Genomic DNA, 26,895 nt, shown 5'->3' with positions numbered 1-26,895 from the left:
TTTTCGCAATTTTTTATGCACACTTCCACATCCGCAAGATGGCGGCCTCCATGGAGCGATTTGGTGTGTCAAAGCTTCGAAATTCTCAAAGGATGCTGCAAAATCTGGCTTTTCAACATAAGATTGTGAATCAAAAAAAGACAGGTGAAACAAACTCCTATTGAACTTTTTCGCAATTGTTTATGCATACTTCCGCATCCACAAGATGGCGGCCAGTAGTGTATATATGTTGCTTCTGGGACACTCTCATTTTCCCATTGACTTACATGTTAATTTTCCTCTTAACCTCATTGCCCATTAACACCTCTATTTCTCCCACCCTAATCTTTATGAACCTTTTGTCTATAGTACCTATCCTTAATGTTGTTCATTAGACCACTCAAACACTACAAATATTTGTTTTCCCTTATAGACCTATAATCCTTCTTCTACATATCATCTGGCAGATTATCTTTGACCCACTCAAACATCGACCCATTCACTTACATGTTAATTTTCCTCTCACCTCTTTACGAACCTTTTAGCCTTTTGACACCTATCCTTAATGTTGTTCATTAGACCACTCAAACAATGATTCCCCCTTGGTCTTATGGTACTCTTGCTATCAATGATCCCGAGTAGACCACTCAAACATCGATCCTACAAATATTTGTTTATGTGTGGGAAATAATTTAATTTTTTTATTAACTTTTTGAACTTTTTACTTTTCAATAAGTCTTATTTGATATTTTTCACATTCGTTATGTTTTTCATTTTTAAACGAAGGCTACCAAACTTGGATCTTTTGTAATTAATAGCTCACTTTTGAGAAATGACTTGTGATAAAACTTGAATCACTTCCCAGAAATCTCCATTGTTTCGTTTCCTGTTTTCACACACACCCTGAATTTCCTCGAAATGTCGACAGGCACTTCTCTTCCCGAAATAAATTTTACATTATAAAAGCCATGTTGAATACAGTTTTGAACATTGGGAATCGACGGATCTGAATGACAACATGTCTTACTCCAGCCTTTACTCTGATGAAGAGTATATCAACTCACCAGGACTTTGGTAAGTTTCATTCAGAATTAAAGTGTTCAATGAGAGTTTTGTATGTGATTAATTATACAACTCATGACTTAATCCCCCTTTATCATTATTACAGCAATGCGAATATTGTGAATAACCTGGCAGAATATCAAGTTTTTCCTCAAGAGATTCACAATGAACTGAACTTGAACAACCTGCCTGTTTCACCATTCTTAGAGGATTCATGTAAAAGGTATGACACTAAATAAAATACGTTGGTGTTAAATGACGCTGCCTTAGTGTGTGTGTATGTGTGTGTATGTGTATGTGTGTGTGTGTGTGTGTTCATGTGTGTATGTGTGTGTGTGTGTTCGTGTGTGTATGTGTGTGTGTGTGTGTATGTATCTGTGAATGTGTGTGTGTGTGTATGTGTGTGTATGTGTATGTGTGTATGTATCTGTGAATGTGTATGTGTGTGTATGTGTATGTGTGTGTGTGTGTGTTCGTGTGTGTATGTGTGTGTGTGTATGTGTGTGTATGTGTATGTGTGTATGTATCTGTAAATGTGTATGTGTGTGTATGTGTATGTGTGTGTGTGTGTGTGCATGTGTGTGATGTTTTGTCAGGCTTACTTCAGCACAGTAATTTCTCCTTATTTTGTTTGCAGTATTAACCTCGAAGACCAAAATTTTGAGTGGGATGATTTTGATCTCCCAAGGAGTGGTTATTTCCTACCAACCTGTGATACCCTAAATTTTCATCTCGACAGCATTGACACCAAACTCAACTTTTTGGAGGTATGTGTGTGTGTGTGTGTGTGTGTGTGGTACACCGTATCCCTACACATCGTAAGAGGCGATTCAGGGTTGGTGTCAGGAAGGGCATCCGACCATAAATATATCATTCATATATTTCTCTCCTTGCTTTACCCTATATTAATAATAATAATAATAATACATTTATTTTGTATAACGCTTTTCAAGAAACTCAAAGACGCTTTGACATGGAACGTAAATATGAAATAAATATCTCTCCCCTCTTGTCTTTAATAGAAAGAGATTCAAAACCTGAAGACACCTGCTGAACCAACCTTTGACTTGTGCTGGGAAGAAATTGATGACTTGTGCTGGGGAGAAGTTGAATGTATACCTCAAGAAAAATGTTTTAATAATATAAAGATTTTAATGTTTTCAATATATATATATATTTGTTTTGTTTACAATTATTTAATTATTAATTACAAAAAGAGAATAAAGGAAAAAGGACGGGAAGATGCGTCCCCCTCCCTTGACCCCCCCTCATCCCACCCCTCCCCTCCCCTTGTGTGTGTGGGGAAGGTGGGGGTGGGATGAGGGGGGATCAAGGGTGGGGGATGCACTGGGGTTGGGGGATGATGGGTGTGGTCTGTGTGGGCGGGGTCTGTGTGGGCGGGGTCTGTGTGGGTGGGGTCTGTGTGGGCGGGGTCTGTGTGGGTGTGGCTTATGATTATTATTTATTTAATTTTTTTTTATTACCACTAATTAAATTAGCTAATCTGGGTGGGGTGAATAGAAATGTTGTTTAATGAATTATTCGCTTTGTTTTTTGTAATTCTTGTGAATAAAATGCCCCTAATATTTCTTCCCCATTCATATCATATAATTTGTAAGTCCAAGGGACTGTATCCATTACATCAACAATTTTAAATAATTCATTCGTCCATCTCTTCGTATAACCTTTCTCAAAATGGCTTTTCCATCTGTATATTCTTACAATATCACCAACTTTGAACTTGGGTTTCCTCAAATTAATCTGCTTTTCATATTCTAATTTTGTAAATGTTTCTGATGATTTTGATTTTGTTGATGAATGAACTGTATTATTGTAATTATCGACAATATTCTGGATTAAATACACCCATTGTTGAGAACTGAGTTGTGTGAATTTTTTATATAATTTCTCTTTTAAAGTATGATTAAAACGCTCAATAACAACTGCTTTTCCTTCATTAAAGGTGCTGTATAATTTAATACCCTCCCCCTTTAGAAATTTCATAAATATTTTGTTATAGAACTCTGTTCCCTCATCAGTCCATAACTTCTTTGGTTTCCTTTTATTCCTATCAAATATTAGCTTAAAGGCTAACATTAAAGTATTACCTCTCTTGTTTTTCAAAGGAACAACCCAGGCAAATCTACTCCTCAAATCAATAATGGTTAAAGCATACCTGTATCCCTTATCATTATTTAGTTCGATTAAATCAGCGGACCATATGTGGTCGGTGTATTTAGAATAAACTTTCCTTCTTTTAAACTTTGTGATTATAGGTTTATGTAATTCATTAGCCAAAAGCTCCTCAGTCTTGATAACATCATTGGAGTTTAATAGTTTTTTGGGAAATAACCAAGACCAAGTTTCAATTTCGCACTTATCATTTTTTTCACAATAAACCTATCAACTTTCTCTCTCAATGTAGGATTTCGTATCAAGGACAAATTATACAACATTTCTCTGTCTGCTTCATGTTTTTCATCCAATGTAGTGGTATTCCCATAAGCAATATCATGCCTCATACACACTTCATCAACCCTATTAATCGGCTTGGACCAAGGTTTAGGATTGTCAGCCTCATCTAATCTTTTATCCAGGTTTGTTCCAGGACCACAGAAAGAATATCCAGGTAGATGTAGTTCCCCAGGAATTCCAGTTGTTGTAAATTTACTTCCTGACAGAAACTTTTGTATGTCTCCTCCACTTTTAGGAGAGATGAATTGGCACTTTTTAGAGCCACACACTTCACATATTCCTTTTTGATAAACTCTATTATTTTTAGCTTTAACATAAGAGATATTTTTAGATTTGGTTTTCTTTTTACATTTGAGACAATAACTCATATTTATTTATCAGAAAAATTCCGACAGAGTAACAAAACCTTTTTGGTTTTCAACATATCCATTTCTATCTTAATTTTTAAAACATAAAGAATCCTTAGGAATGCCTTCACTCTCTCCTCCATTTATTTACAAATAAAAACTAACTAAAGTCAATAACACCAACATCATCAACTATATGACCTTTGTCTTCTTCATGTAAATCTCCTCGCTGAACTCATCTCAACCATTTTAAAAATCATTATCTTAGTAAGAGTTGTTAATTCTTTATTTTCCTCTTCGGTGCGTTGAGATTGATTTATTTGCTGTAATACACTCAATCTTTTACGAATCTCACTGATTTCCATCTTTTTATATTTTTCCTCCCTCTCTCTTTGCTCCCTTTCCTCCCTCTCCTCCTTCTCCTTTTTCTCCCTCTCCTCCTTCTCCTTTTTCTCCCTCTCCTCCTTCTCCTTTTTCTCCCTTTCCTCCTTCTCCCTTTTCTCTCTTTCCTCCTTCTCCCTTTTCTCCCTCTCCTCCTTCTCCTTTTTCTCCCTCTCCTCCTTCTCCTTTTTCTCCCTCTCCTCCTTCTCCTTTTTCTCCCTTTCCTCCTTCTCCTTTTTCTCCCTTTCCTCCTTCTCCTTTTTCTCCCTTTCCTCCTCCTTTTTCTCTCTTTCCTCCTTCTCTTCTTCAACTCCTTCCTCATCCCTTGCTACCCTTGAGTTTAAGCCCCAAAGAATATTATACATATACTCATCTGGATTTTGAGATATTCTTGTATCTATAATTATTTTTCTCATAATAGGATACCAATAAGATTTGTTGATGATTTCTAAAAGAGTTTTATATTTCATAACTTTGAGAAGTTCATTTTTATTTAATATTTTAAACAAGTCTCTATTTGTGGGTTTAACAATATCAGTATAAGGCCAGTTTTTAATGACAAAATTCCCATGTATATGCTCCACATCATAAGGTATGTAATACCGAGCACCCTTTTCTTGTAGGTATCCTTGAATACAAAAATTATAATTCTCTTGTAGTCTTTTTCCTGCCATTTATGTATCAGAAATATATGTGAGATTAATATTATGACAGGTAATACCACCCCATCTTCCCACTACCAAATCGGTTTGTATTCCTCGGCTTTCTATCCTTATCTCATTACCTTCCTTCTTTGTCATGCAAACCATCGCTATACTATCATATATTTTTCTTTTCTTAAAACCATGTATTTGTTGTTTATTAATTGTACTTCCACATAAATCCTTATCCTCACCAAGCGGATAATATTCTTCTTTACGAGACTGATTAAAATCATGTAGGTCTTCTATGTTTATTGAAAAAGACCAATTATACCCTAAATCAGGCATATCATACCCCCATTTATTAATTCGCATATTAACTATATGTCCTTCTTTATAAAATTCAATTGTAAGCAGGTAGTTCAATTCAATGAGGAAAGGTGTATGGTCAGTATAACCAGGTGTTGTGGTTGTAAATTTTACTTGTTTAACAAAACGTGCTGTTTTCTTTAAAAATATATATTGTGATAAATCACTGTATCTAATTAAGTCATTCGCATCTGTAGGGTTTGGATAATTGATTAATTTATAAGTATTCTTCATATTAATATTTTTACTTATACTATATTTTTGTCGTTCAGCCTGTGCCTTTGTATAATAATTTGATAAATCAATATCCTGAGAGGATTCTCCAAAGATAGAACCATCTTTTCCAACATAAGTCATTTATATTAGATTTAAAATGATATCATTAAAATTTTCATTATTGTTGAGTTGAAATAATACATATAAACATAATTGACCACAACATTTAGAATTAATTTCTTGAACTTGAAATGTTTGATAAACACCATTCTGCAAGAATTGTATTACTTCAACAGGCGGTGGCATACCATAACTATCAAAATAATATTTATCCTGACTATTATGAATACAAACCCAATGAGAACCATTCTGTGTGTCTAAATTCATAATAATATTCTTTGTATTCTTATTTATATGTATTAATTCATCTCTCATACAAATAACCACATTATCAATTTTTAGTGTTTTACAATACTTAGCTAGTTCTATATTTGACGTTGTATTCTTTCCAAATTGTTTAAACCATTTATCCATTTATTTATGAGAAAGATACAATCCATTACCCCGTTTAGTTAGTTTAACACCCGCTTGAGCGATAGAGGAAAGCATATCTCCAACCAACAATCAAGCTTTTTCAGGTAGACTTTCAAGTTTTTGAGCAAAATCTACAATTACACCACTTCCACTAATTTGTTTCTCCAACTCCTTGTTATGTCTTTCCAATTCTTTTTGAGCTTTTAGTTGTGCCTTCCTTTCGTTAGCAGTTTTTACCGCTGCTGAAATACCACCAGTCAATGCTCCCGCCGCACTTAAACCAGCAAATAAAGGAATTAGAAATGGGAGAAATCCTCCCTCTTGTATTGAATATTTCTTTAACATAGGTTTTGTCATTTTCATTTTAAGTGATCCAGCATCATTTAGTGTTTTTACCTGCTCTCTTGTGAGTAAAACATCAATTCTTACTGCTCCTTTTCTTTGAATTGTATTAACATTAATAATACAAGGCTTTTGATGTTGAATACAAGATGTTAATTTATTAAGATTGATTTGATTAACATATACCGGTTCTTTCCGACTCATTTATTTATGAGAAAAAACCGATGTGATATTAATCATAACACCATTATCTGTATTAATCTGTAATTCTGTTTCCTCCAAAAGCAAAAAATAAGCATCAACTTCTTCATTCTCTCCTCTTTCAATGTATAGAGAAGTATCCACTCTATTAGACTTTATAGTTTCCTTTTGAGAACTCAGGTCAATTGCGTAGATTGTATAAAGTTTTTGAAACGCAACCATATCCAAAATAGGATCATTATTACCGTTGCTTTCACACACCTTTTGGTAAGACTTGTAGGCTTCCGCATAATCATTTTTTTCCCAATCAATTTCCAATCTATCTCGCGGATAAAATGTACCATCAAGAGAAACCCGAAGTTGTTTCACCTTAGCATTATCACTCAGCGCATTATTCTTATCAGTACCTTCATCTCCATCTGGTTTCTTAAAAATGAGCCATAGGTATCGTGGCTTTCCTTGAAGAACACCTAAATTCCAAGTGTAGGTAGTGTGTTCCAGTTTAACGTGTTGACATCTTCTTTTAAGGTATGATACATTTAGTGGTTTCTTTGAGTTAAGTCTTCTATTTAACATCTCTTCCGTTTTAAGATTAGGAGTATATTCACTAATATACCAAAACAAATCATTAATAACAAATTTATTATTATCACCAAAAGCATTTTGAGCCCCAAAAAGCAATCTATTTACATTATCATTCCTTTGTAGTTGAAATCTAATTTTAAGCCCATACAAAACTTTATCATAATCACAAAATCCAAATATACCTTTAAGAGGTACTGCTACGGTAAAACTATTCTCTGCTTTTGTATCATCATTATACATTGACTTCCTTTGACTATAACCAGGGTCAGCATTTGTTCCCGTTGACAGATCAGGAATAAAACCTTCAACAGCTCCCTTACCCATTCTATCACTAAACGAATATAGTGTAAATTTCATCATTTCAGATGTAGCAGAGACATAATCAACCGCTTCAACCTCTTGTGTTCCAATATACAGGCGGACACTATCAAACATTTTCCAGAAGAAATCATTTACGAGTGTAGCATTAGTATTATTCGCAGCCTTAGTGAATTTAAATTTACACAGCAAGAAACTATCAGCTATATTCAAGTAAGTTTGTTGATTATTTATTTCAAAACTTTTTGTTCCATTTGAATTCCAGTCTGTTCCTGTTATAGCATTTACCTTGAAATAGTCTTCCTTTTTAGTGGAGTTTGAAATGATAATCGTATCATCCAAATCATAGATACTATCAATCGCTTCCCTACTTGTATTTATATAGCATTAAAATTGTTGAAACCCAGACCCAAGTATTTTAATGATTTTTTGTCGTTCTTGTGAAGATAGTTGAGTTTTACCTTTTTTTATTTCTTTGATTGCTTGTAATTTATGAGACTCCTTTTGAGCATCTTTTATACTCTTTATAGCACCCGCAACTGAGCCCACGGCAGAAGCAGTTGAACCAATTAGGTCTTTATGTTTAAGAATGGTTGAACCAATACCCATTAGAGTATCAATTATCCCATCTCCTTTATTTCTCAATTGATGTCCCACACCCCGTTGTCTCTTTGGTTTATATTATCCTCCACCAAGAAACATACCTTCACCCTTATAGTATGGTGAAAGGAACATCCCATCCCCTGTAATTATTTTATATTTTCCCAACTCGTGTTTTCTCACAATAACCATTATTTATTTATTGAAAAACTTCACGTAGGTGAATTCTGATGGATATAATTTCTTCATTAAAGGAGATCATACGATTATCTTGATCGGTTATCCTAAAATTTACTCTGTATATGGTTTTTCCTGACACAGGTAAATAGACAAGATTTTTTGGTTCCATATTAAATTTATAACCAATCGGGGTTGAGTATGCGCTGAATGAAAATATTGTATTTGTTCTTATTCCATCGTTATAAGCACCATCAATCAAATCACAATGAATTAACACTGAATTTATACCGGAGGATATTTGAATGACATTATCACTGTAAAACGTTCCGTTAGTTTCAATCTTTTTTGAAGAGAAACCCAATAGCTCTCTAAACGATTTTTCAATCGTGAAATCAACTTTATAATTATTTTTAAGTTTAATAGTTGATTTTGAAGTGTGTTTTTGAATATCTATTATAATATTTTTTGGTTCATCACCTTTTTCTTTCATAAGGCGAGAGACTTCAGAAGATATTTGAGAAATCTCGTAAGCTCCGGGTGAAACTGTTATAGTTTTGTACCCACTTCCTGGATTATAACTAAACTTGTTGTTTTTCTGTGTGATATTAAAAAGTGTATTGTAAGTCTCCATTGACAACAAAGAAGCCTCATATGAGGTAAGGGGGTCAAGTTGTAGTGGGTAAGGGAATGAAGCTGTGTAATCACTCGTTGTGACATTAAAACTAAGAATTGTGCTTCTCATCTTATTTAATATCTAATAAAATATCTTTGTATTGACATTTATTAATTATTTTCATATTCATCAACTGATCTAAAATGGCAGATGCTTCATTAAAACAATTGTTGTTTCCAGCCTTCTTACTACCTAACAACAATAATAACCTATTAACTAATTGTGATGGGTCATTTGGAAGAAAGCTAACACCCGAACCAAGCTTACTTAAAGCATCAATAATATGTTTCTCCTTCTCATTCTTCTTACTTTTACCAGCAACAGAAACTCCATAATCAAGTGAGTTTAGTAAATCAATATATACCCTATCTTCCGCATTTTCCATATCAAGTGGTTCATCAAAATATTTTGAACCGCTGAATCCGGAGTTTGTTAGAAGAAACAATAATCTTGGAGTTAATTCAACATTTGGTTGAGCAGAACTTAAGAACACCAATTTATCATTAAATATCAATAACTTTTCTTTCACAAGATGGAACTGTGCTGGTTCTTCTGTTGGAATGAGGCCTGCTCTGGTTTTTGAACCCGCCGAATATTCATTGTTTTGAAGAGCTTCCACAACATAATTAGGTGGTTGATTTACCTCCTCAAGTTTCCGAAATAATCCTTCATCATCATATTCTAATTCTCCAAGTTCTTGTGCCGTCATTTGACTAAAATCTTTGAGCATTTGAAGTTTTTTTGGAGTAAATTCTACTGTGGGAACTGTAGGTGAGTGTTGAGTTTTTAAAAGTGGTTAAAAAAATTTCTCTTGTTTTCTTTCAAAGGCTTCTTCACCAGTTAGTTTCTGTCTCCGTTTCTTCTTTATCTCTTCCTGTTGCTTTACAACTTTTGAAACCAACTCTTGATGTTCTTTAAACTTTCTTGCTCTTTCTTCGGTATTCATCTTCTGTATTTATTTATTGAAAAATATCATTTAATGAATTGTAAAGGTCAATGGGAAAATTTTCCTTTTCTTTGTCATTATAGTAAATGTGTTGAAATAAATCCTTTTCTTTAAATATTTCATCAAATTCTTTATTGGTATTAATACGAGTTGTTATTTCTTCTTCACTAATACTTGTATCTCTGCTTTTCATACGTTTGCGTTGAGTCTCCTCATTGACATCAAAACCGAATGATAAAATCTTAACTACATCACCACACAAATGTTCAATAATTTGTCTCATTCCTTCAGGATTCGTTTCTAAAATCCCAACACTGTTAGATTTTACTTTATTTAACTCACTCTTACAATGTGAATATTTTGTAGAACCAAGAGAGACCTCCTCAAATATTTGACCTTCATTCCTCAATCGCATGTTTCTCCATTGAAATGTAGTAATAATCTTTCCCTTCTACTTCTCCTGGTCGCATTGCTCTGGTTGTAGTACTTACAAAACGAATCATAGGGTGTTTTTAAAAAAAACTTACAATCTTTTCATTTTTACTATTCAAGAGTTTAGATTTATGAAAGTTCTTTCCTGAAGCAGATTTACCCACAAGATTAATAATAATAGTTGTCATTTATGTATGTAAAATATCAGTTAGTATCTCATCTTGTTTCACAACAATATATTTATATTTTCCAATCGTGTGTTTCATATAATTTTCAAATTCTTTTTTACTACATAGCATAGAGCAAATATCTCTCCAAAAATTATTTACATCTATTGAATTTAACTTAAATAAAATAAAAGTATTGGCATTGTTTCTTATTGAGCGCTGAGGGAGTTGAAAATATGACTGACTAAGATATATACAATTACAAGAAGAATGTCTCCCTCTTGTATAGTAGCTATCCATTACTGTTTGGTTTCTCTCATTAACACAATCATCAAAGATAACGAGGTTCTTTTTTGATTTATCTAAATCTTGAGGTGAAGGTATATCATCCGTATTATCACTGAGAATACAAGTTATGGGTTTTGGTTTCGGTTTCTGTGTATCACAAAATAGTTGTATTATATCCTCAATGTTATAATCATTTAGTTTGTTTTGAAGTTTAAATAAACCGATAATGTCTTCCTTTTTAAGATCTGCATTAAAACCCTGTGAGAGTAGTTGATACTCGGGTTGAAAACTTGACTTCGTAAAAATTATTAAATTATCATAATCTAAAAAGTTGGGGGTAAGGAGCATCTTTAAAAGCAAACAGGTTTTTCCACATCCGCTTGAACCAACTATTAGACATCTCAATGAATTTGGAATGTTTTTATGGTTATTAAATTTTATCTTATTTTCCCAAACGGGTAAAAAATCATTCATTTATATATTTGGAAAACAAGTCATCTAACTTTTTTTGAGCTATTTTAGAAACTCTATATTTTATCCTGAGTTCAGGTTTAATTTCAAAATAATTCATTATTTTATTTATATAGTATCTTGTATTAACATTTCCATTAAAATTATTTTGAATAATAAATATCATTAAACCCTTATGCATTTCCTCAATACAAAGAGTCTCTTCCCTTGAAAGAAATGGTGTATTATAATCATCATAATACTTAACATTCATCTCTCTTATTAATCTTGTAAAGTAATTCATTTTTGGTTCTAATTTAAAAGAGTTATATATTTTTTTATTTTTTTTATTATCATTAATTAGAAGATAATCACAGAAAATACATTGTTTATATGAACCCTCATTTTTAAGCCCTATTCTATCACAAGCCGGACAATTCTCTAATTTATCATATGGAGAGTCTGGAAATTCTAAATATCCTTCTATCATATTTATATAGTAAATTTTTACTTAAACTAAACACAAGTTTATTAGCTAATTAATACAATGTTTCAAAGCACAAAAGACAAATTTCAATCAATCTCTACTGATATAGAAAAATATGTCAAAGATGTTAAATTGAACAAAGATAAATATGGAAATTTTTGGGTAAAACCAGTTATGGAAAATAACATGAGCCCCTCTATTTCATTTAAAGGAAGAGCTCTAACTATACCTGGAAAGACAGCCATTAAAGTAAATCTAACAAAAGTTTCTCCTCTACTCCTGGCAATTTATTCAAAGCTTGAAAAAGTGATCGATCGTGATACTTTGAAAAAGAATGATAAGACCATTAATAATTCTAGAGGAGACATTTGTATTTTCTTTAATCATCCAAAGGGTGTAGATCTAAGTAAAATGAATGATGTTAATATTTCTGGTGAAATGTCATTTCATTCTATGATAGTTAGAGATTATTTAAAGATAACTTTTGATATTAAAAATGTAGAGATTGAATCTGTTAATGAAAGAAAGTATATAGATATTGATGGGAATATTTTTCCTGCTAATTAAATATGAGTCATTACAGCAGTGAAGATTTTACTATTTTATTGAACTCGGACGATAGTGATGATAGTATTTCATTGAACTCGGACGATGGTGATGATAGTATTTCATTGAACTCAGATGATAGTTATGATGCTAATTGTTTGTGCTCAAATGATAGTTATGAGAGTAGCTTTATTGATGACTCTGAGTATGATTCTGAGTATTCATGTGATGGTTATGACTCAGATGATTCTGAGTGAAAAAGTGTTTTAGTTTAAGTATAGTTTCATATATAAAAAGCCTGTAAAAAGGCACTTTCTTCTATAAGTGTTTTAGCTGGGCGGCTTAGCTAAAAAATTCGGATCGATTGTGCCTTTTCCCTTAAAAGCATGAAACTTGGCACATGGCTAGAATACCCCAAAAGAAAGATTTTTAGTCCAGGGGGCATCCCCAATTTCACCCCATATGGCGGCCATCTTGAAATCCAAGATGGCCGTCATACAAGACCTATTTTGATGAATATCTCCATAATTAGAACAGATATCAAAATGGTTGAAGTGCCTATACCTACATTTTTAGGGTCTAGGAATCCAATGGCAACATTAAATCCAATGGCAATATATTGGAACACCCACAGTTCCAATACTGGAGTCTCACGATGGCATTGGAGAACAGCATCCTGACCTTTGTGCGCTCATTGAGGGAGGCTGACTTTGAAATGTACTTAGATGCTTTATGGGAGCTTCTTCCGTGGTTCTTTGCTCTTGACCATACGCACTATGCAAGATGGGTCACAGTCCATTTGCGTGATATGATGGACTTGCACAAGACACACCCTAAAGTTCTGGATAATTTCCGAGCTGGCATGTTCACGGTACAAAAGACCCAATGCAAATTTTCTTCAATTGCTACAGATCATGCACATGAACAGAACAATGCACGTATCAAGGGAGATGGAGGAGCTGTGGGTCTGCTGGACAATGCCCATGCTCTGCAAAGATGGATGGTTGCAGGTCCAGAGGTCTCAAGGGTGATTGATGAGTTTGAGACTGCACAGGAGCAACATGAAAGCAAAGCGCCATCACTGCATCATGATCAGAATAAAAGCACCCAGATGACCTTTGACAAACTTGTCAGATCACTTGTATCAGTTATCGAGGAGCTAGGTAATCCATTTCTTGAAGAAACCGCTGACCTTTTGGTCCTTGGCACAAAGGATATAGCAAGTGCATCAGTCGTACAAAGTGTGAAAGACGTGCAGAAAATGGGAAAGGAGGCTCTGGAGTCATTTGTGCAAGAGAGGCTGATTGAACGCTCAAAGCCTTTGAATGATGTCGTCCCGCGCAAAAAGTTACCTCTGTTTGGCAGCTCATCAGTAACAGACCAGCTGACAGATAAACACAAGGTAGCCTCATTGAAGAGTGATGTTCAACTGTTTTCTCGCCTCTATATTGCCTGTCAAACCCGCGAGGGAAACCTGGATGAATTTTTCCGTCATGAAAATCAATCTTTCCCTCCATCTCTGTCCAAGGATGGGAAGCTTCGACCTGGTACAAAGAGCGAAGTTTTGGACTGCTTAGAGGAACTTTCACCATCAAGCACACAGATGCCAGAGGTGACATGTGTCATACTTGACGGGGCAGTAATTGTTCAAAAGCTAAAGCCCGATGTTGGCACAGTCAAAACATTTGGCGAATATGCCGAAAAGGTCTTCATCCCATTTGTTTTCTCACAGTACAAATCTGCAACCCGACTTGATCTGGTGTGGGACCATTACCTACCCGACAGCCTTAAGAGCATGACCCGTGAAAAGCGTGGCAAGGGGGTTCGCCGACGAGTAGATACCTCAGTTGCAATTCCTGGACAGTGGCAGAACTTTCTTCGAGTTGATGAAAACAAGCGTGAACTCTTCAGCTTCCTTTCCAATGAAACAATTAAATCATTTGAAGACCAGCACAAGGAGCTAGTTGTCACACTTGATACGGAGGTTCTTACTGCTCCACCACGCATTGATCTAGAATCACTCTCCCCGTGCACTCAGGAAGAGGCAGATGGTCGGATGTTCCTACATGATGCTGATGCAACACAGAGAGGGCATAGTAAGGTCCTCATACAAACTGTGGACACAGATGTTGTCGTGCTTTCAGTTACAGCATCCCAGAAGCTTTCAGTGATGATATGGTTACAATTTGGGACAGGCAAGAACATGCGATTTATCTCTGCACATGATATAGCCACAGCTCTTGGCCCTGAGAAATCTAAAGCCCTCCCCATGTTTCATGCACTAACAGGGTGTGACACTTCTTCAGCGTTTAATGGGCGTGGAAAGGTAACTGCATGGAATGTGTGGGAATCATTCCGTGAGCTCACAGAGGTACTAGCAGAAATTTGCCACCAGAGCACAGAGATAACTGAAACCTGCATGAACGTCATTGAGAGATTTGTTATTCTGTTGTATGATCGCACAAGTACTGCTACTGACATTAACATTGTACGAAAGAAACTGTTTGCAAAGAAGGGCAGACCTGTGGAATCAATTCCACCAACACATGATGCCCTTGTGCAGCACGTAAAGCGGGCAGTATACCAAGGCCCACTATGCTGGGGACAAGCATTGCATGCTAAGCCTAATCTACCAAGCCCCACTGAATGTGGTTGGCAAAAAACGTCTGCTGGCCAGTTCAAACCAATATGGACAACACTTCCAGAGGCTGCAAAGATCTGCAATGAACTTGTTAAGTGTGGGTGCAAAAAAGGATGTACTGGTCGTTGCCGGTGTAAGAAAGCTGCACTTCCCTGTAATTCTCTCTGCGCATGTGATGGAGAATGCAGCAAAGACAAGAAAACCACAAGATGGCACAGTTACAGTCTGCGATGTCATAGACACTTTTAATCACTGAAGAATGCCAACCTGTTAAGAGTATTTATATGCATTCCCAGTATGCATGATACTATGCAAAATTAATATTTTCATGTGACTGCTTAATATTGTTGCGGATATGAGGATGGCATTTTTTTATTTATTGTGTGCTTTATTATTATTATTGTTTATTCTGCGCCTCCTGCCTCCGGAGTTGTGTAAAGGTCAAAGGGCGTCTCGGTAGTTATTCCATAAACACCACATTGCAGGACACGATAAAACCCTTGTTCAGTAGCTTATATCTTATTATGTGTCTTAGGGTAAGGCTGTGTCTCCCATTAATTTAAATACTCCATTGCACCAAGTGAAATAAGAGTAGACCCCCTTTCATTTCATTTCAATGGCCAACTGCATTTTGGGCGGTTTTTCTTCAACCACCATTGGCCACGAGGCAGGGTTGGGGAAGAAAGGCGGGTCCCCACCTCGTCAGAGAGGGGAGGAGTGGCCCGGCCCCGAACAACCAACCGAGCACGAGGGGTTTGGTTTGAGAGGGCGGAGGAAGAGCGTTTGGGGGAGGTTCGCAGAGGTTGAGGGGCGGGGCATATATAACCCATGAGAGACGCCCCCACCAAGGAGGAGACAAGAGATGAGTCCAAGAGATGAGCTAAAAGGCTGAGCTGAGCTGCGTGGTGAGGTACAAAGGAAAGAGCTGGGTCGTCAGAGCAGAGCGCGTAGAGAGATGAGCTTTGACAAGAGCTGAGTTGGTCGTCAGGGGTGGTCAGTGGTTGCATTGAGTGGTTGCGTTGAGTTGTCGGTGGAGAAAGAGTGGTTGGACCAAGAAAGAGAGAGAAGAGAACCCATCCCGCCAGACCCCCCACCAGCACGTCGGCTCCACCAAGCAGCTCCGACCCGTGATCCCACGCACACGACAGGCCCGGTGGCATCAGCGGCCGTCGAGGTCCAGCCCGACGTCCCGTGCGGGATCAAGCTCCAGCCAGCTCCGTGCCGTCCTCCCCCTCCAGCCACACACCTCCTTCCAGCCAATCCACTCTGCAATTCCCCGCGTGAGTCTGTGTCTTCGTTTGTTCTGTCCTGGGTAGTAAGTAAGCCTGTTAGATAAGCTAGTATTTTCCCTGTGTCTCTAAAAAGCTTCTGTATATTATTTTATTATCTTTCCTTCTCCTTGGTTACTTTGAGCCTGTAAATAGTAATAAATAGTAATTGTATTTCAAACCTTTCTTTGCCTTCGTCTTCCTTTTCTTCACATCTGTGTCGTCTTAGTCTTTTCCCGATTGAATAGCGGTGGCGCGATACGGCCAACGTTTTGGGTGAATCGGGTGAATCGGGTTTAGTCAGGGAACAACTGTTCGGCCGCGGTTATACCTCCGCTCGGTAAAAATAACATCCTAATCCGCGGACCGTAACAAATTGGTCGTCAGGAGTTGGGATTCGAACCTGGGACTAAATTTATTTAGCCCAAATTTTGGACACCAATTGTGTTATTACAGTAACAAATTGGTGTCGGGGAGTGAGATACGAAGCCCGAAGCGCGCTTAACGCGCTCAAAATTACGAGCTGCTGGAAATTTGTGTTGTAAAGCAAAACCCGAATTTTGAAATCGCGCCATGGCTGGTCAAGGCGACGGGATGCCGGTGGGAGAGATAGACGGGGTGGAATCGACCCAGGACCTCGGGGAAATGTATGTGGAAGAAAGGGAGGAGGAGAAAAATGGCAATGTGGTTGCGGAGGTTTCAGACGCACAAAATGGCGCTCTCGCGCATGTGGTTGAGGGGGCCACGGCCGCGGAACCAATGAGCGCGGCCCAAATGCAAGCCTTCATGACCCAATTCATGGTGGAAATGCAGAAAAAAACGATAGTGAGAAAATGGAAAGCAGAATGATGGGGGCCCTTATGGAAAAAATGGGGAACCGGATGGATGCTCAGAGTGAGCAAATGAGGGCTCAGAGTGAGCAATTGGGGGTAATGAGGGACGAAGCGAGGGGTACCGGTGAGGGATTAGAAAAAAAATTTGAGGAGTTAGACAATGGGATAAAAGAGGTAAAGAATGGGTTAAGGGGGCTAGAAGATAGAATGGAAGACAAATTGTGGGAGATAGGGGAGCAATCCGCCCGAGAAATTAAACAAATGGGAGAGCAGATAGAGGAGGTGAAAATCGGGGTAGAAACCAAACTGGATGCCCAGAGGGATGAATTGGGACAGATGAGGGCGGCATCTACAAAAGAGAGGGAGGAGATGAAAGAGGAGATACGACGAGGTGTAAGTGAGGAGGTCTCGGGGGTACACGAGGAGGTAAAGCGAGGTGAAAAGCGTATGGAGAAAGAAGTGAGGAATAATACGGCGAGGTTACAAGGGGGAATAGAGGGTCTGACGAGGGGAGTAGAACAGCTGACAGTGGGACAAAAGGAACTAGTGGACCAGGTGGAAAAGAACACGGCAATAATCGGGGGGTTAAAAGCGACACAAAAAAGACATTAAGAACGAATTAATAGCGACACAGAAGGAATGTCAGATGGTACATGAGGGGTTGACGAAGAAGTTGGAAGAGGTGACAGAAGTAATGGAGACGAAGGACCGAGAGGTGAGGACGCACATAGAAACGGTTAAAGTGGCGTTAGAGGAAGAGATAGAGGGGGCGCACCGGGAGATGAAGGAGGTAAAGGAAAAATTAGAGGAGGTGGAAGAAGTGGTGAGTGAAATTAAGAAGAGACGAAGGGAAACTAAAAAGGAAATAAAGGAGGAGGTAATGGAATTGGTACAAGGTCTGTGCTCGAATCGTGATGATTGGCTCACTAACCAAATAAAGAGTTTGCAGGTGGCAGAGGAGGTGCGGAGACGAGGTGTCAAGGTGAGTGGCGAGATATTCGGAAATGTATATGATGTGAGGGGAGCTTCAGTCGGCTTGGGGGTTGATTTAGACCCGGGTGTTCGTGAGGGACCAATAGTGAGGTGTATGACTGGTCCGGAGTGTGTGGAAAGAGGAGGTGTACAAGGAGGTCTGGCTATGGGGAGTGAGGGGGGTGCTGGTGAGCAAGAATGTGCGGGTATGGAGTGGGTAGCGGGTTGCGGAAGGGCGACCCAGGCATCGACACCAACAGGGGTAGTGTTTGGAGGGACGGGGGACGCGCGGGAGCCCCCCGGGAATAGCGTACTGTGGGAGCTCGAACGGTTTGGTCCCGCGTTGATCCCGCAAGGAGTGACGCGCGGGGTCCGACCTTCGGGCGCCCACAAGGTCCCACTCGCGCCGTATGACGGCAAAAGCGATTTGAGGGCGTACCTGGTGCAGCTTGAGTACGTGTGTAAAGGCAACGGTTGGAATCCGGACGAAGGTGGAGTACACCTGGTAGGGGCGCTGCGCAGTGCGGCGGCGGAGGTGCTGACAGCTTTACCACCGGGTGCTCTCACCTTGTCAGCTCTCCGTGCGGCTTTAATTAACCGTTTCGGTATCGAGCAGCAAAGCGAGCTTGTTAAAGCTCAACTTGCGCAGCGTAAACGCAAGCCCCAGGAGACCATCGGGGAACTTGCTCACGATATTCGCCGCGTGGTAGGGATTGCACACGCGGACATGGCAGCGGGTTCCCAGGAAAGCCTGGCGCTGGATCACTTTATTCAGGCCCTTCCGGATCTGGAGCTCCGACAACAGCTCGCCATGTGGCGCCCGCAGACCATGAGTCAGGCGGCCGACGCTGCAGCCCGTTGGGAAGCAGCGAGGCCCCTGGCCCGGGGAGGCGAGCGCCACGCAGTGGCGGTGCGTCAGGTAGGGCCCATGATGGGGGTCGCCCCTCCCCCGGGGGGCCGGCCCCCGACGGGGGCCCTGACCTGGAGAGCATGGTTCGGAGGCTGGTGGATCGGCGTCTAGCGGGACCTGGACCATGGCAGGCGGCTCCAGTGATGGCACCCGGTAGTCCCCGAAAGAGTTAGTCTAGTAGGAAGACTAGGTCCCCCTGCACCCCCCGGAGATATACTTCTAATCAGTGTTTCTAGATTGGAAAAAATGTGTAGAAAATGACTAGCTATGGCCCCAAGCTGAAAAAATGTCCCACATACCATTTTTATGCAAATTACTGCTGCCATTATCAAAAAAACGATTTTTGACATATCAGCCAATATTGCAGATAATTGAAAAATGAAGGTGTCTAGACCCATGTTTTGAAGGGCATAGATCATGATAGAACTATTCATAACATGATTACATGTGTCTATGGTATACTAGTATGCATATTAATGCTGTAATTACAAAATAATCAGTTTTACAAATGATAAGGATACGTTAATACTGCAGATAACTTAACATGGTACATAAGGGGTCTAAACCCAGGTATTTTCAAGGTTAAATGTCAACAAGATGCTCCTGAGTCTTGCATAGGGGCGGGACATTGGCAGTAACATTGGTACCACTCAACTTTTCTTCCCACCATTGACTTTGTATTGCGAGAGATTTTCACTTGCTTATTTAAAGGTTTCTCACCCAGCCCACGTAAAATCTACCAACTCCTGCTGTTAACTCCCAAACATATTTTTTTATGTTATCCAATCACAGTGCAGAAATGACAGACTAGAGATCCAAATTAGTGCTGCTATAGCTGCCATTTTACATTTCCATCCATGTAACATGCGCGCTCGCGCGCTCGTATCAATTGGTAATGTCGCGCGCTCGTATCAATTGGTAACGTTGATGTTATTGAATACCTCAGTTGAAAGTTCAGTCTTCCATTCCATCTGTGTGTTGTTCTTGGTATTCATCCTCCAATCTAGCCAGGTAAGATGCTAACTATAATGTTACTCACACTCTTGACTTCAGTTTCTGCATGAAATCATAAACAGGCAGAATAACAGCTGAGCCAGCTAGCACCATGTTAGCTAACGTTAAAGCTAGCCTCATCTATGTACAGTATGTTCCTAATGTCGGTGTAACTTAAACTTTTGTTAATGCCAAACATGAGACATATCTGTTGACTTCTGTATATGAATTGAACCAGAAAGAGGCACGACAGCTGAGCTAGCTACAGTAACTTAGCACAATGTTTCATTGGCCTAGATAGCTAACGTTAGTGTGGAAGAATTTAGATGTTTTAGCTATTAGCACTTTTGATGCCACTAAACATGGTTTAGTCAGCTAAAAAGTACCCTAGTGTAGAACATGACTCAGAACCTCTGTTACCTCACTGAAAACTCAGAGCCTCCTTTCACAGGCACTTTTAACATCATTCGTGATTTCTTATTTGTCATTTAACAGTGATGGTAGACATCGACAGCAAGCATGCCCAAAAGAAAACGGAGTGTAGAACCTGCAGCCCAAAGCTCTCCTCCTACATGCATCCTTCATGTACCATCCATGTCTGATCATGGGGATTTCACGCCCCTCCGTAAAATTAAAGGATCTGCTTCAGAAAAACTGCAACTGCTTCAAAAGATCCGGGATAGACGTCTCAACCAACCGCATGACTCCCCATGTCGTATGCAATCAGTATGTGATCAGATCCCGGCAACTCTTCCTGATGACCTAGAAAGAGTAGGATATCACAGCAAGTGTTATAAGCACTTTGTCCGCCACTTTCATCGTCTGGGAGATGATACAGAACCAGGGCCATCAACCTCATCATGGCATCACTCTCCTCGTAAACCAGGAGGTTCTGCTGAACCCATCTTCCCGCCAGAGTGTATATTTTGTGAGAAAGTTGAGACCAAAGATGCTCATCGCAATACTGAGAGGCCTACAACCTTCCCATCCTTTAAAAACAAAGAAAATGCATGGGAGCAAATCGAAACACGGGCTGAGAAAATGGGTCTCTATCGACTCCATCGAAAGGTGAAAAACAAAGACCTCTTTGCATGTGAGGCCAAACACCATCCGTCATGTTTTAAAGCTTTCCGCACAGCATTCTACAACTATGAGCGTGCGATTCACAGAGCCGAAGCACCAAAGGAGCAGGCTTGCATGTCAGCCGCCCATGAAAAGGCATTCAACTCAGTACTGGAACACATTCAAACCCAGGTCATCCAGCAGAATAAAGTTCTACAGCTTTCTTCCTTGCGCTTGCTCTATGTCGAGGAACTGAAACTGAATGGATATGAGAACTCAAATTATCGGTCAGAGAAACTACTGAAACGCCTACAGAATGACCCAATCAAGGAGCATATCCACTTCACGAAGGTTGATCATGACAAATGTGATGTCATTTCTTTCTGGCTTGTGCACAGCTCAAACATAACAGTTTCCAATGCTCTCGCACGAGCATTCACACTCGGAAGCACAAACAAGAACCAAAATGTTGCCCTCCAACTTCGCCAGGGTATTCTACAGGCTTTCAGAGAGTGTAAAGACCAACCATGGCCACCAACAGCTGAAGACAAGGAGCTCAATCCTGAAGACATCCTACCTCCAGACCTTGTCCGCTTTCTCAGCGTGCTAATGACTGGCAAGGAGGGCATCGAGACAGAAAAGGTGAAGCGTCTGGTCTTCTCCATTGGACAAGATCTGTGCCGTGCAGTGTCAGATGGAAAATGGAAGTTACCAAAGCACATTCTCCTCTGTGTGACTGTAAGGCACCTGTTCCGAAGCAAACAGCTCACCACAATACTACACAGGCTTGGACACTCTGAGAGCTACGATTTCGCCTTGGAGTTGGAAACTGCTCTCGCCAAGGTCCTGGATGAAGTCTCAACTTATCGTACACCACAAATTGTGACAGGAGAGGGCAACCTTGTATTCCACTGTGAGTGGGACAACTTGAATAAAACCACTACCAGTGTGCACGGCAGCAACATTGTAAACAGTGCTGGAGGAATCATGGTGCAGGAGGTCAAGCCCGGGTTCGAGAGCAGCAAGGACCGAATGCTACCTACCATCAATAGGTCACAACAGCGTAGCCTGAAGGTCGACACACCAAAAACTCTCCCACCCTTGCACTTTACTCGCGTTGGCCCGAAGTTCCCTGAAGGCTCATCATTCACACCGCCAGCAGAGAATGACACAGTCTATGCCACTACGATGCAAGAGTACTACATCTGGCTCTTCATCAGATACATCGGAAGCTGTGGCCTGCAGCCTGTGCCTGGGCTAGGGGGTTTCACCTCTGCAACTGGTTCTCCCCCACCCAGCAAATCAACAGTCGACTACTGCACGCCTATCCACCAACCGATCACAGACAACGCAGTTGTTCGTGAGCTACTGAAGCGTTCCGAGGCAGCAACTGCTGAGGTGGGTCAGAGATGGGTCCTGAATACATTTGATCTGGGTGTCTGCATGAAAGCCCTTCCCATCATCTGGCGCTGGCCAAATGAATTTGCTAGTCATGTAGTAACGATTGGACCCTTCCACACATCCATGAACTACATCGGGATGCTCACTGGACACAAGATGCGTGGTTCTGGATATGCAGAGATTCTCTTTGAGGCACAACTAGTAACAAGTGGATCTCTCAAAGGTGTTCTCAGTGGAAAGGCCTACGCAAAGTCCCTCTTTTGCCTCAAAACAGTGTGTGAGGCAATGGAGAGGCTGTTGATGGAGAGATTCACTGAGGAGGAGAACATCATGATCTCTGACCCTGCTGTGCTTCTCAGAATGACCCAGTCTTGCAACCGAGAGCACCTCGATGAAGCCCTCAAAGACCCCTCAACTCTACTCCTCATCAAAAAGTACCATGCCTTTGAGGAAAAGGTGCGCAAGGGCCACCTGGGGAAGACAGCTGCCTTCTGGATGTCGTTCATTACCCACTGCCATCTTGTCTTCATGCTCCTCCACTCTGTGAAGACCAACAACCTCCAGCTGTTTCACAAGTGTAACGGAGAGATGGCAGATATCTTCTTCGCCTTTGACGGACACAACTACTCCAGGTTTGTGTAGCATACATGGTAAAATGTATAACCATCACTGAGTAGATTTTAATTGATACTTGGGTTCATGTATTATGAGAGGAGCTATTCCAATAAATGTCTACAGTATTTCCCTCTCTGTACTTTACAGATATCTGACTTGGCTGGAAGTCCACCTGACAAATCTGGAAAGCACGCACCCAGGGGCCAAGGACCTGCTTACTATGGGTGCAATCGCAGTGGCTCGCTCGATGATACCAGGGGCACTCAGTGCTGTCGACAAGACAATGGAAGAAACGTTCATGCGCTTTGCTAAATCATCAGGTACATCATTTTCTTTCAGTACATTATACATTTGAAACTGTAGAAACCAGCTTTATATGATGTAAACTGCTCTTACAAAACATTTCCCTTTTAATGATTGGGTTATGCAATTAAAATATGTTCACTTTTCAGGTGGCTTTGCTGGCCTGTACAGTCAGTTTGGGGCATACCAGAGATGGTGCCGAACAACCACAGCACGGGCACAGTTCTATGAAAAGACCCTTGAGATGGTGGATCTCATCGATGACCCAGACTGCCCAAGAGCAGGGAGACATCGTGAACTAGAGAAGGCAGAGATCAGAAAAGGCGAGGAGGCCGTTCAGCGAACCCTAACTACTATCAAGAACTTCACCAATCCGTTCACCATCATTGATAAGGACAAACTCTACTGCCTGGCCTCTGGTGCTCCCGTCCCCATGGATGTTGAGATGGATGTGTTACAAGCAGAAGCTGTGGGGAAAGCTGCGAAAGCTGACTTCATCAGGCGCCTGGAAAGCGGAGAACCTGAGAGCTTCTTCAACCCAATCAAGAGAAAGAAACTCAAGACCATGGAGGCTAGTAACAAGAAGATCACACTAACATCCTCACAGGGCAAGGTAAGGATGTAATCCAATACCCAAGTGCTTTTGTATTTTATGTTGTATTTTTAAATGGCGTCCTGTACATGCTATATTGAGATACAAGATTGAACTCCAAATTTGTTTATTAAAGACAGTGCACATCAATGAACAATGTAAAGATTGTAAATATGCCAATTTATAGCACATGAATAATTTTCACCTGTAGTCCTTCCTGTAGTACATATCAACCAATCACCATTTATCATTCCAGGTCATCCAGTATCAGGAGCAAAGCAACCTTGCATTCCTGCTCCTTGTCAAGTCTCAGAGTCAAGATGAGCCATTAGACCTGGGAGAACTCATGAAGTACTGCCTGATGCCAGTGCCTCCTAGCCTTGGGACACCAGATGGGTTCTTCTGCAAAACCAACAAAGCCTCCATTCTGCACTACCTTTTAGAGGACACCACACCACAAGATCTGCAATACCCCAAGGATGCCCTGTTCATCCAGGATGGAATGGCGCTGCTGCATACCCTTGCCAACCTTCCCCCAACATGTGGTGAGATATGCTTGCAGGTGCTTGATCAGATGGTGGCCAAGCAGCACTTTCTGTTCTCCACTGACAGTTACCATCCTGAGTCAATCAAAGCGCAGGAAAGGCTGAGGCGGGGCAGCTCAGAGAAGATCATTCTGGCTGGACCAGCAACCAGGAAGCCATATGACTTCAAAATGTTCCTTGCAAATGACGACAACAAAAAGCAGATGTGCCAGCTTCTTCTGAAAGTGTGGAGTGGACAAGAGGCAGCTACCAGGCTGGAGAGAACAGAGATGGCTGTGCTGATCGTGGAGGGGAAGGCCCACCAACTTGCCTCAACGAATGGCAAGGTAAAATTGAAAGCCCTTCGTGAATGGCGATTCAATTTGTAATTTTTCCTGAAAAAAAGGTGATTACCTGTGATGTTTGTCTAGATCTGAAACTGGCAGTGACTGGTGATTGAAATGCGGTGCCTTTTTGTGTTTCAGGTCGAGGTACGTGAACTCCCCACGATCTACAGCAACCAGGAAGAGACTGATACCAGGGTGGTTCTGTACCTCCATCATGCTGCTACCATCGGATACAAGAACGCTGTAGTCAGAACACCGGACACAGACATCCTCCTGATCCTGCTCCACCATGCCCACAACATCAAGCTGACGGTGTACCTGGATACAGGGTCAGGGAAGCATCGCCAACTTGTCAACGTCTCTGAGCTGGCAGAATCCCTGGGAGAGGACTACTGTGCCACTCTCCTGGGGTACTATGTGTTCAGCGGAGAAGACTGCACCAGTGCCTTCAAAGGGAAGGGAAAAGTCGGGCCCTTGAAAAAGCTGGAGAAGAATCCCAGGTTTCACAGGGCATTCGGTGAACTGGGTGACAACTGGGATGCCAACCCTGAGGTGGAGAGGCAGTTAGAAAAATTCACCTGTGTGATGTACGGCCAGAGTCGCGAGTCATCAGTGGACATTGTCCGTGCCAAGCTGCTACGAAAAATGGTGGGAGAGGACAAGACCCTCACATCCAAGTCCAAGGTTGATCTGGCTCGCCTTCCTCCATGCCAGTCTGCCCTGAAGCCGCACATCCAGCGTGTGAACCACCGCGTAGCATTGTACAAAAGAGCCGATCAACCTATCATCGAAAAGCCAAAACCTTATGAGGAGCAAGGATGGATAAGGACTGATGAAGGACTGTTGAAACCAATGTGGTCCAGTGGTCCCATCCTACCAACCTCACTGGTGGATCTTCTGAACACAGGAGAGCACGAAGAGGAGGAGGAAGAGGAAGGAGAAGAAGAGTTTGACTCTGACGATTTCGATGAAAATGATGATGACTGACTCAGTGTAGAATCACTAATGCTAATGATGTTTATCTAAAACAAGCAAGAGAAGAGTGGTCACATTGAGTGCTAGGACTATTTTGACAGTTGTAATATTTAGAAAAATAAAACTTTGTGTTAACGTCTGTGTAGACGGACCTTAATATGAGTCTATTATTTCGTAAAACTGTGATTATTTTGTAAATAAAGCACTAATTAGCATACTAGTATACCATAGACACATGTAATCATGTTATGAATAGTTCTATCATGATCTATGCCCTTCAAAACATGGGTCTAGACACCTTCATTTTTCAATTATCTGCAATTTTGGCTGAGATATGTCAAAAATCGTTTTTTTGATAATGGCAGCAGTAATTTGCATAAAAATGGTATGTGGGACATTTTTTCAGCTTGGGGCCATAGCTAGTCATTTTCTACACATTTTTTCCAATCTAGAAACACTGATTAGAAGTATATCTCCGGGGGGTGCAGGGGGACCTAGTCTTCCTACTAGACTAAGTACCCCAATTCGGATATACAGGGGGGGAAATTTGGAATACCGGAGGCAAGCACCTTACCAGGTGAGGTGCTATAATTGTGCTAGGATGGGTCACCGTGCGTGGGAGTGTCGAGCTCCGTGCCGGGACGTTCCCCGTCAGCCGATGCCCTCAACTCCGCCCAGTATCGATCGGCCTAGCCGACCACAGACACCCCCCCGCCAGGGCCAGGGAAACTAGAACGTGCCGGGCTTGCAGGGCGGTGTTCGGCAGTAGGGGATGTAGAGAAGCCCTCGCTGACGCGACAGGTCATTCATTGTGGCCAAATTGGAACAGGTAGTTTGACAATTCGGTGCAAAATTGCCGGCGTCGGGGTAGACGCCGTGGTGGACACGGGAGCCAGCGCCACGATCATCAGCCCCGTGGTCCTTAATTCGAGTGCAGACGGCTGGGGTAAAATCCAGCGTCTGGAAAATCATAGCTTGCAGCTGGCTACCGGGGCAACGGCTCCGATCATAGGGCGTGGTTTTGTGACCCTCAAGTTGGGATCGGTAAAGCAAGAGATAGAGGTTTGGGTGGCGGAGGTGTGCGACCCGTGCTTAATAGGGTTGGATTTGTTGACTGCCGGCGGTTGTAAAATCGACTTGGGCCGGGGGATCCTGCAATGGGGGGTGGAAGTGCTACCATTGGAGGGGGTGAGCACGGCCGAGAGGGTGGAGCTGGAGGCTCCTGAGGCCGTGACCATCC

General features: G+C 40.9%; 1 protein-coding gene and 1 long non-coding RNA gene across 2 annotated transcripts; both read left to right on the top strand.

Moving 5' to 3' along the window:
* On the top strand, positions 1-1,782 carry LOC137439453 (uncharacterized). The gene is made up of 3 exons (XR_013621362.1): positions 1-1,053; positions 1,148-1,264; positions 1,679-1,782. It is a non-coding gene; the product is annotated as an uncharacterized LOC137439453 (long non-coding RNA).
* An 18,670-nt stretch (positions 1,783-20,452) lies between these two features.
* LOC137430520 (uncharacterized) lies at positions 20,453-25,812 on the top strand. Its single transcript, XM_068121339.2, has 5 exons — positions 20,453-22,931; positions 23,062-23,234; positions 23,367-23,830; positions 24,066-24,680; positions 24,819-25,812. Exons 1-5 carry the CDS (start codon positions 20,554-20,556, stop codon positions 25,665-25,667), a joined length of 4,479 nt encoding a protein of 1,492 aa, XP_067977440.2. The 5' UTR covers positions 20,453-20,553; the 3' UTR covers positions 25,668-25,812.
* The last annotated feature ends 1,083 nt before the right edge of the window (positions 25,813-26,895 follow it).

Source organism: Myxine glutinosa, chromosome 1, assembly GCF_964187855.1.
Source record: "Myxine glutinosa chromosome 1, kmMyxGlut1.1, whole genome shotgun sequence".
Classification (NCBI taxonomy): domain Eukaryota; kingdom Metazoa; phylum Chordata; class Myxini; order Myxiniformes; family Myxinidae; genus Myxine; species Myxine glutinosa.
This window is presented reverse-complemented; position numbering and strand designations above follow the sequence as displayed.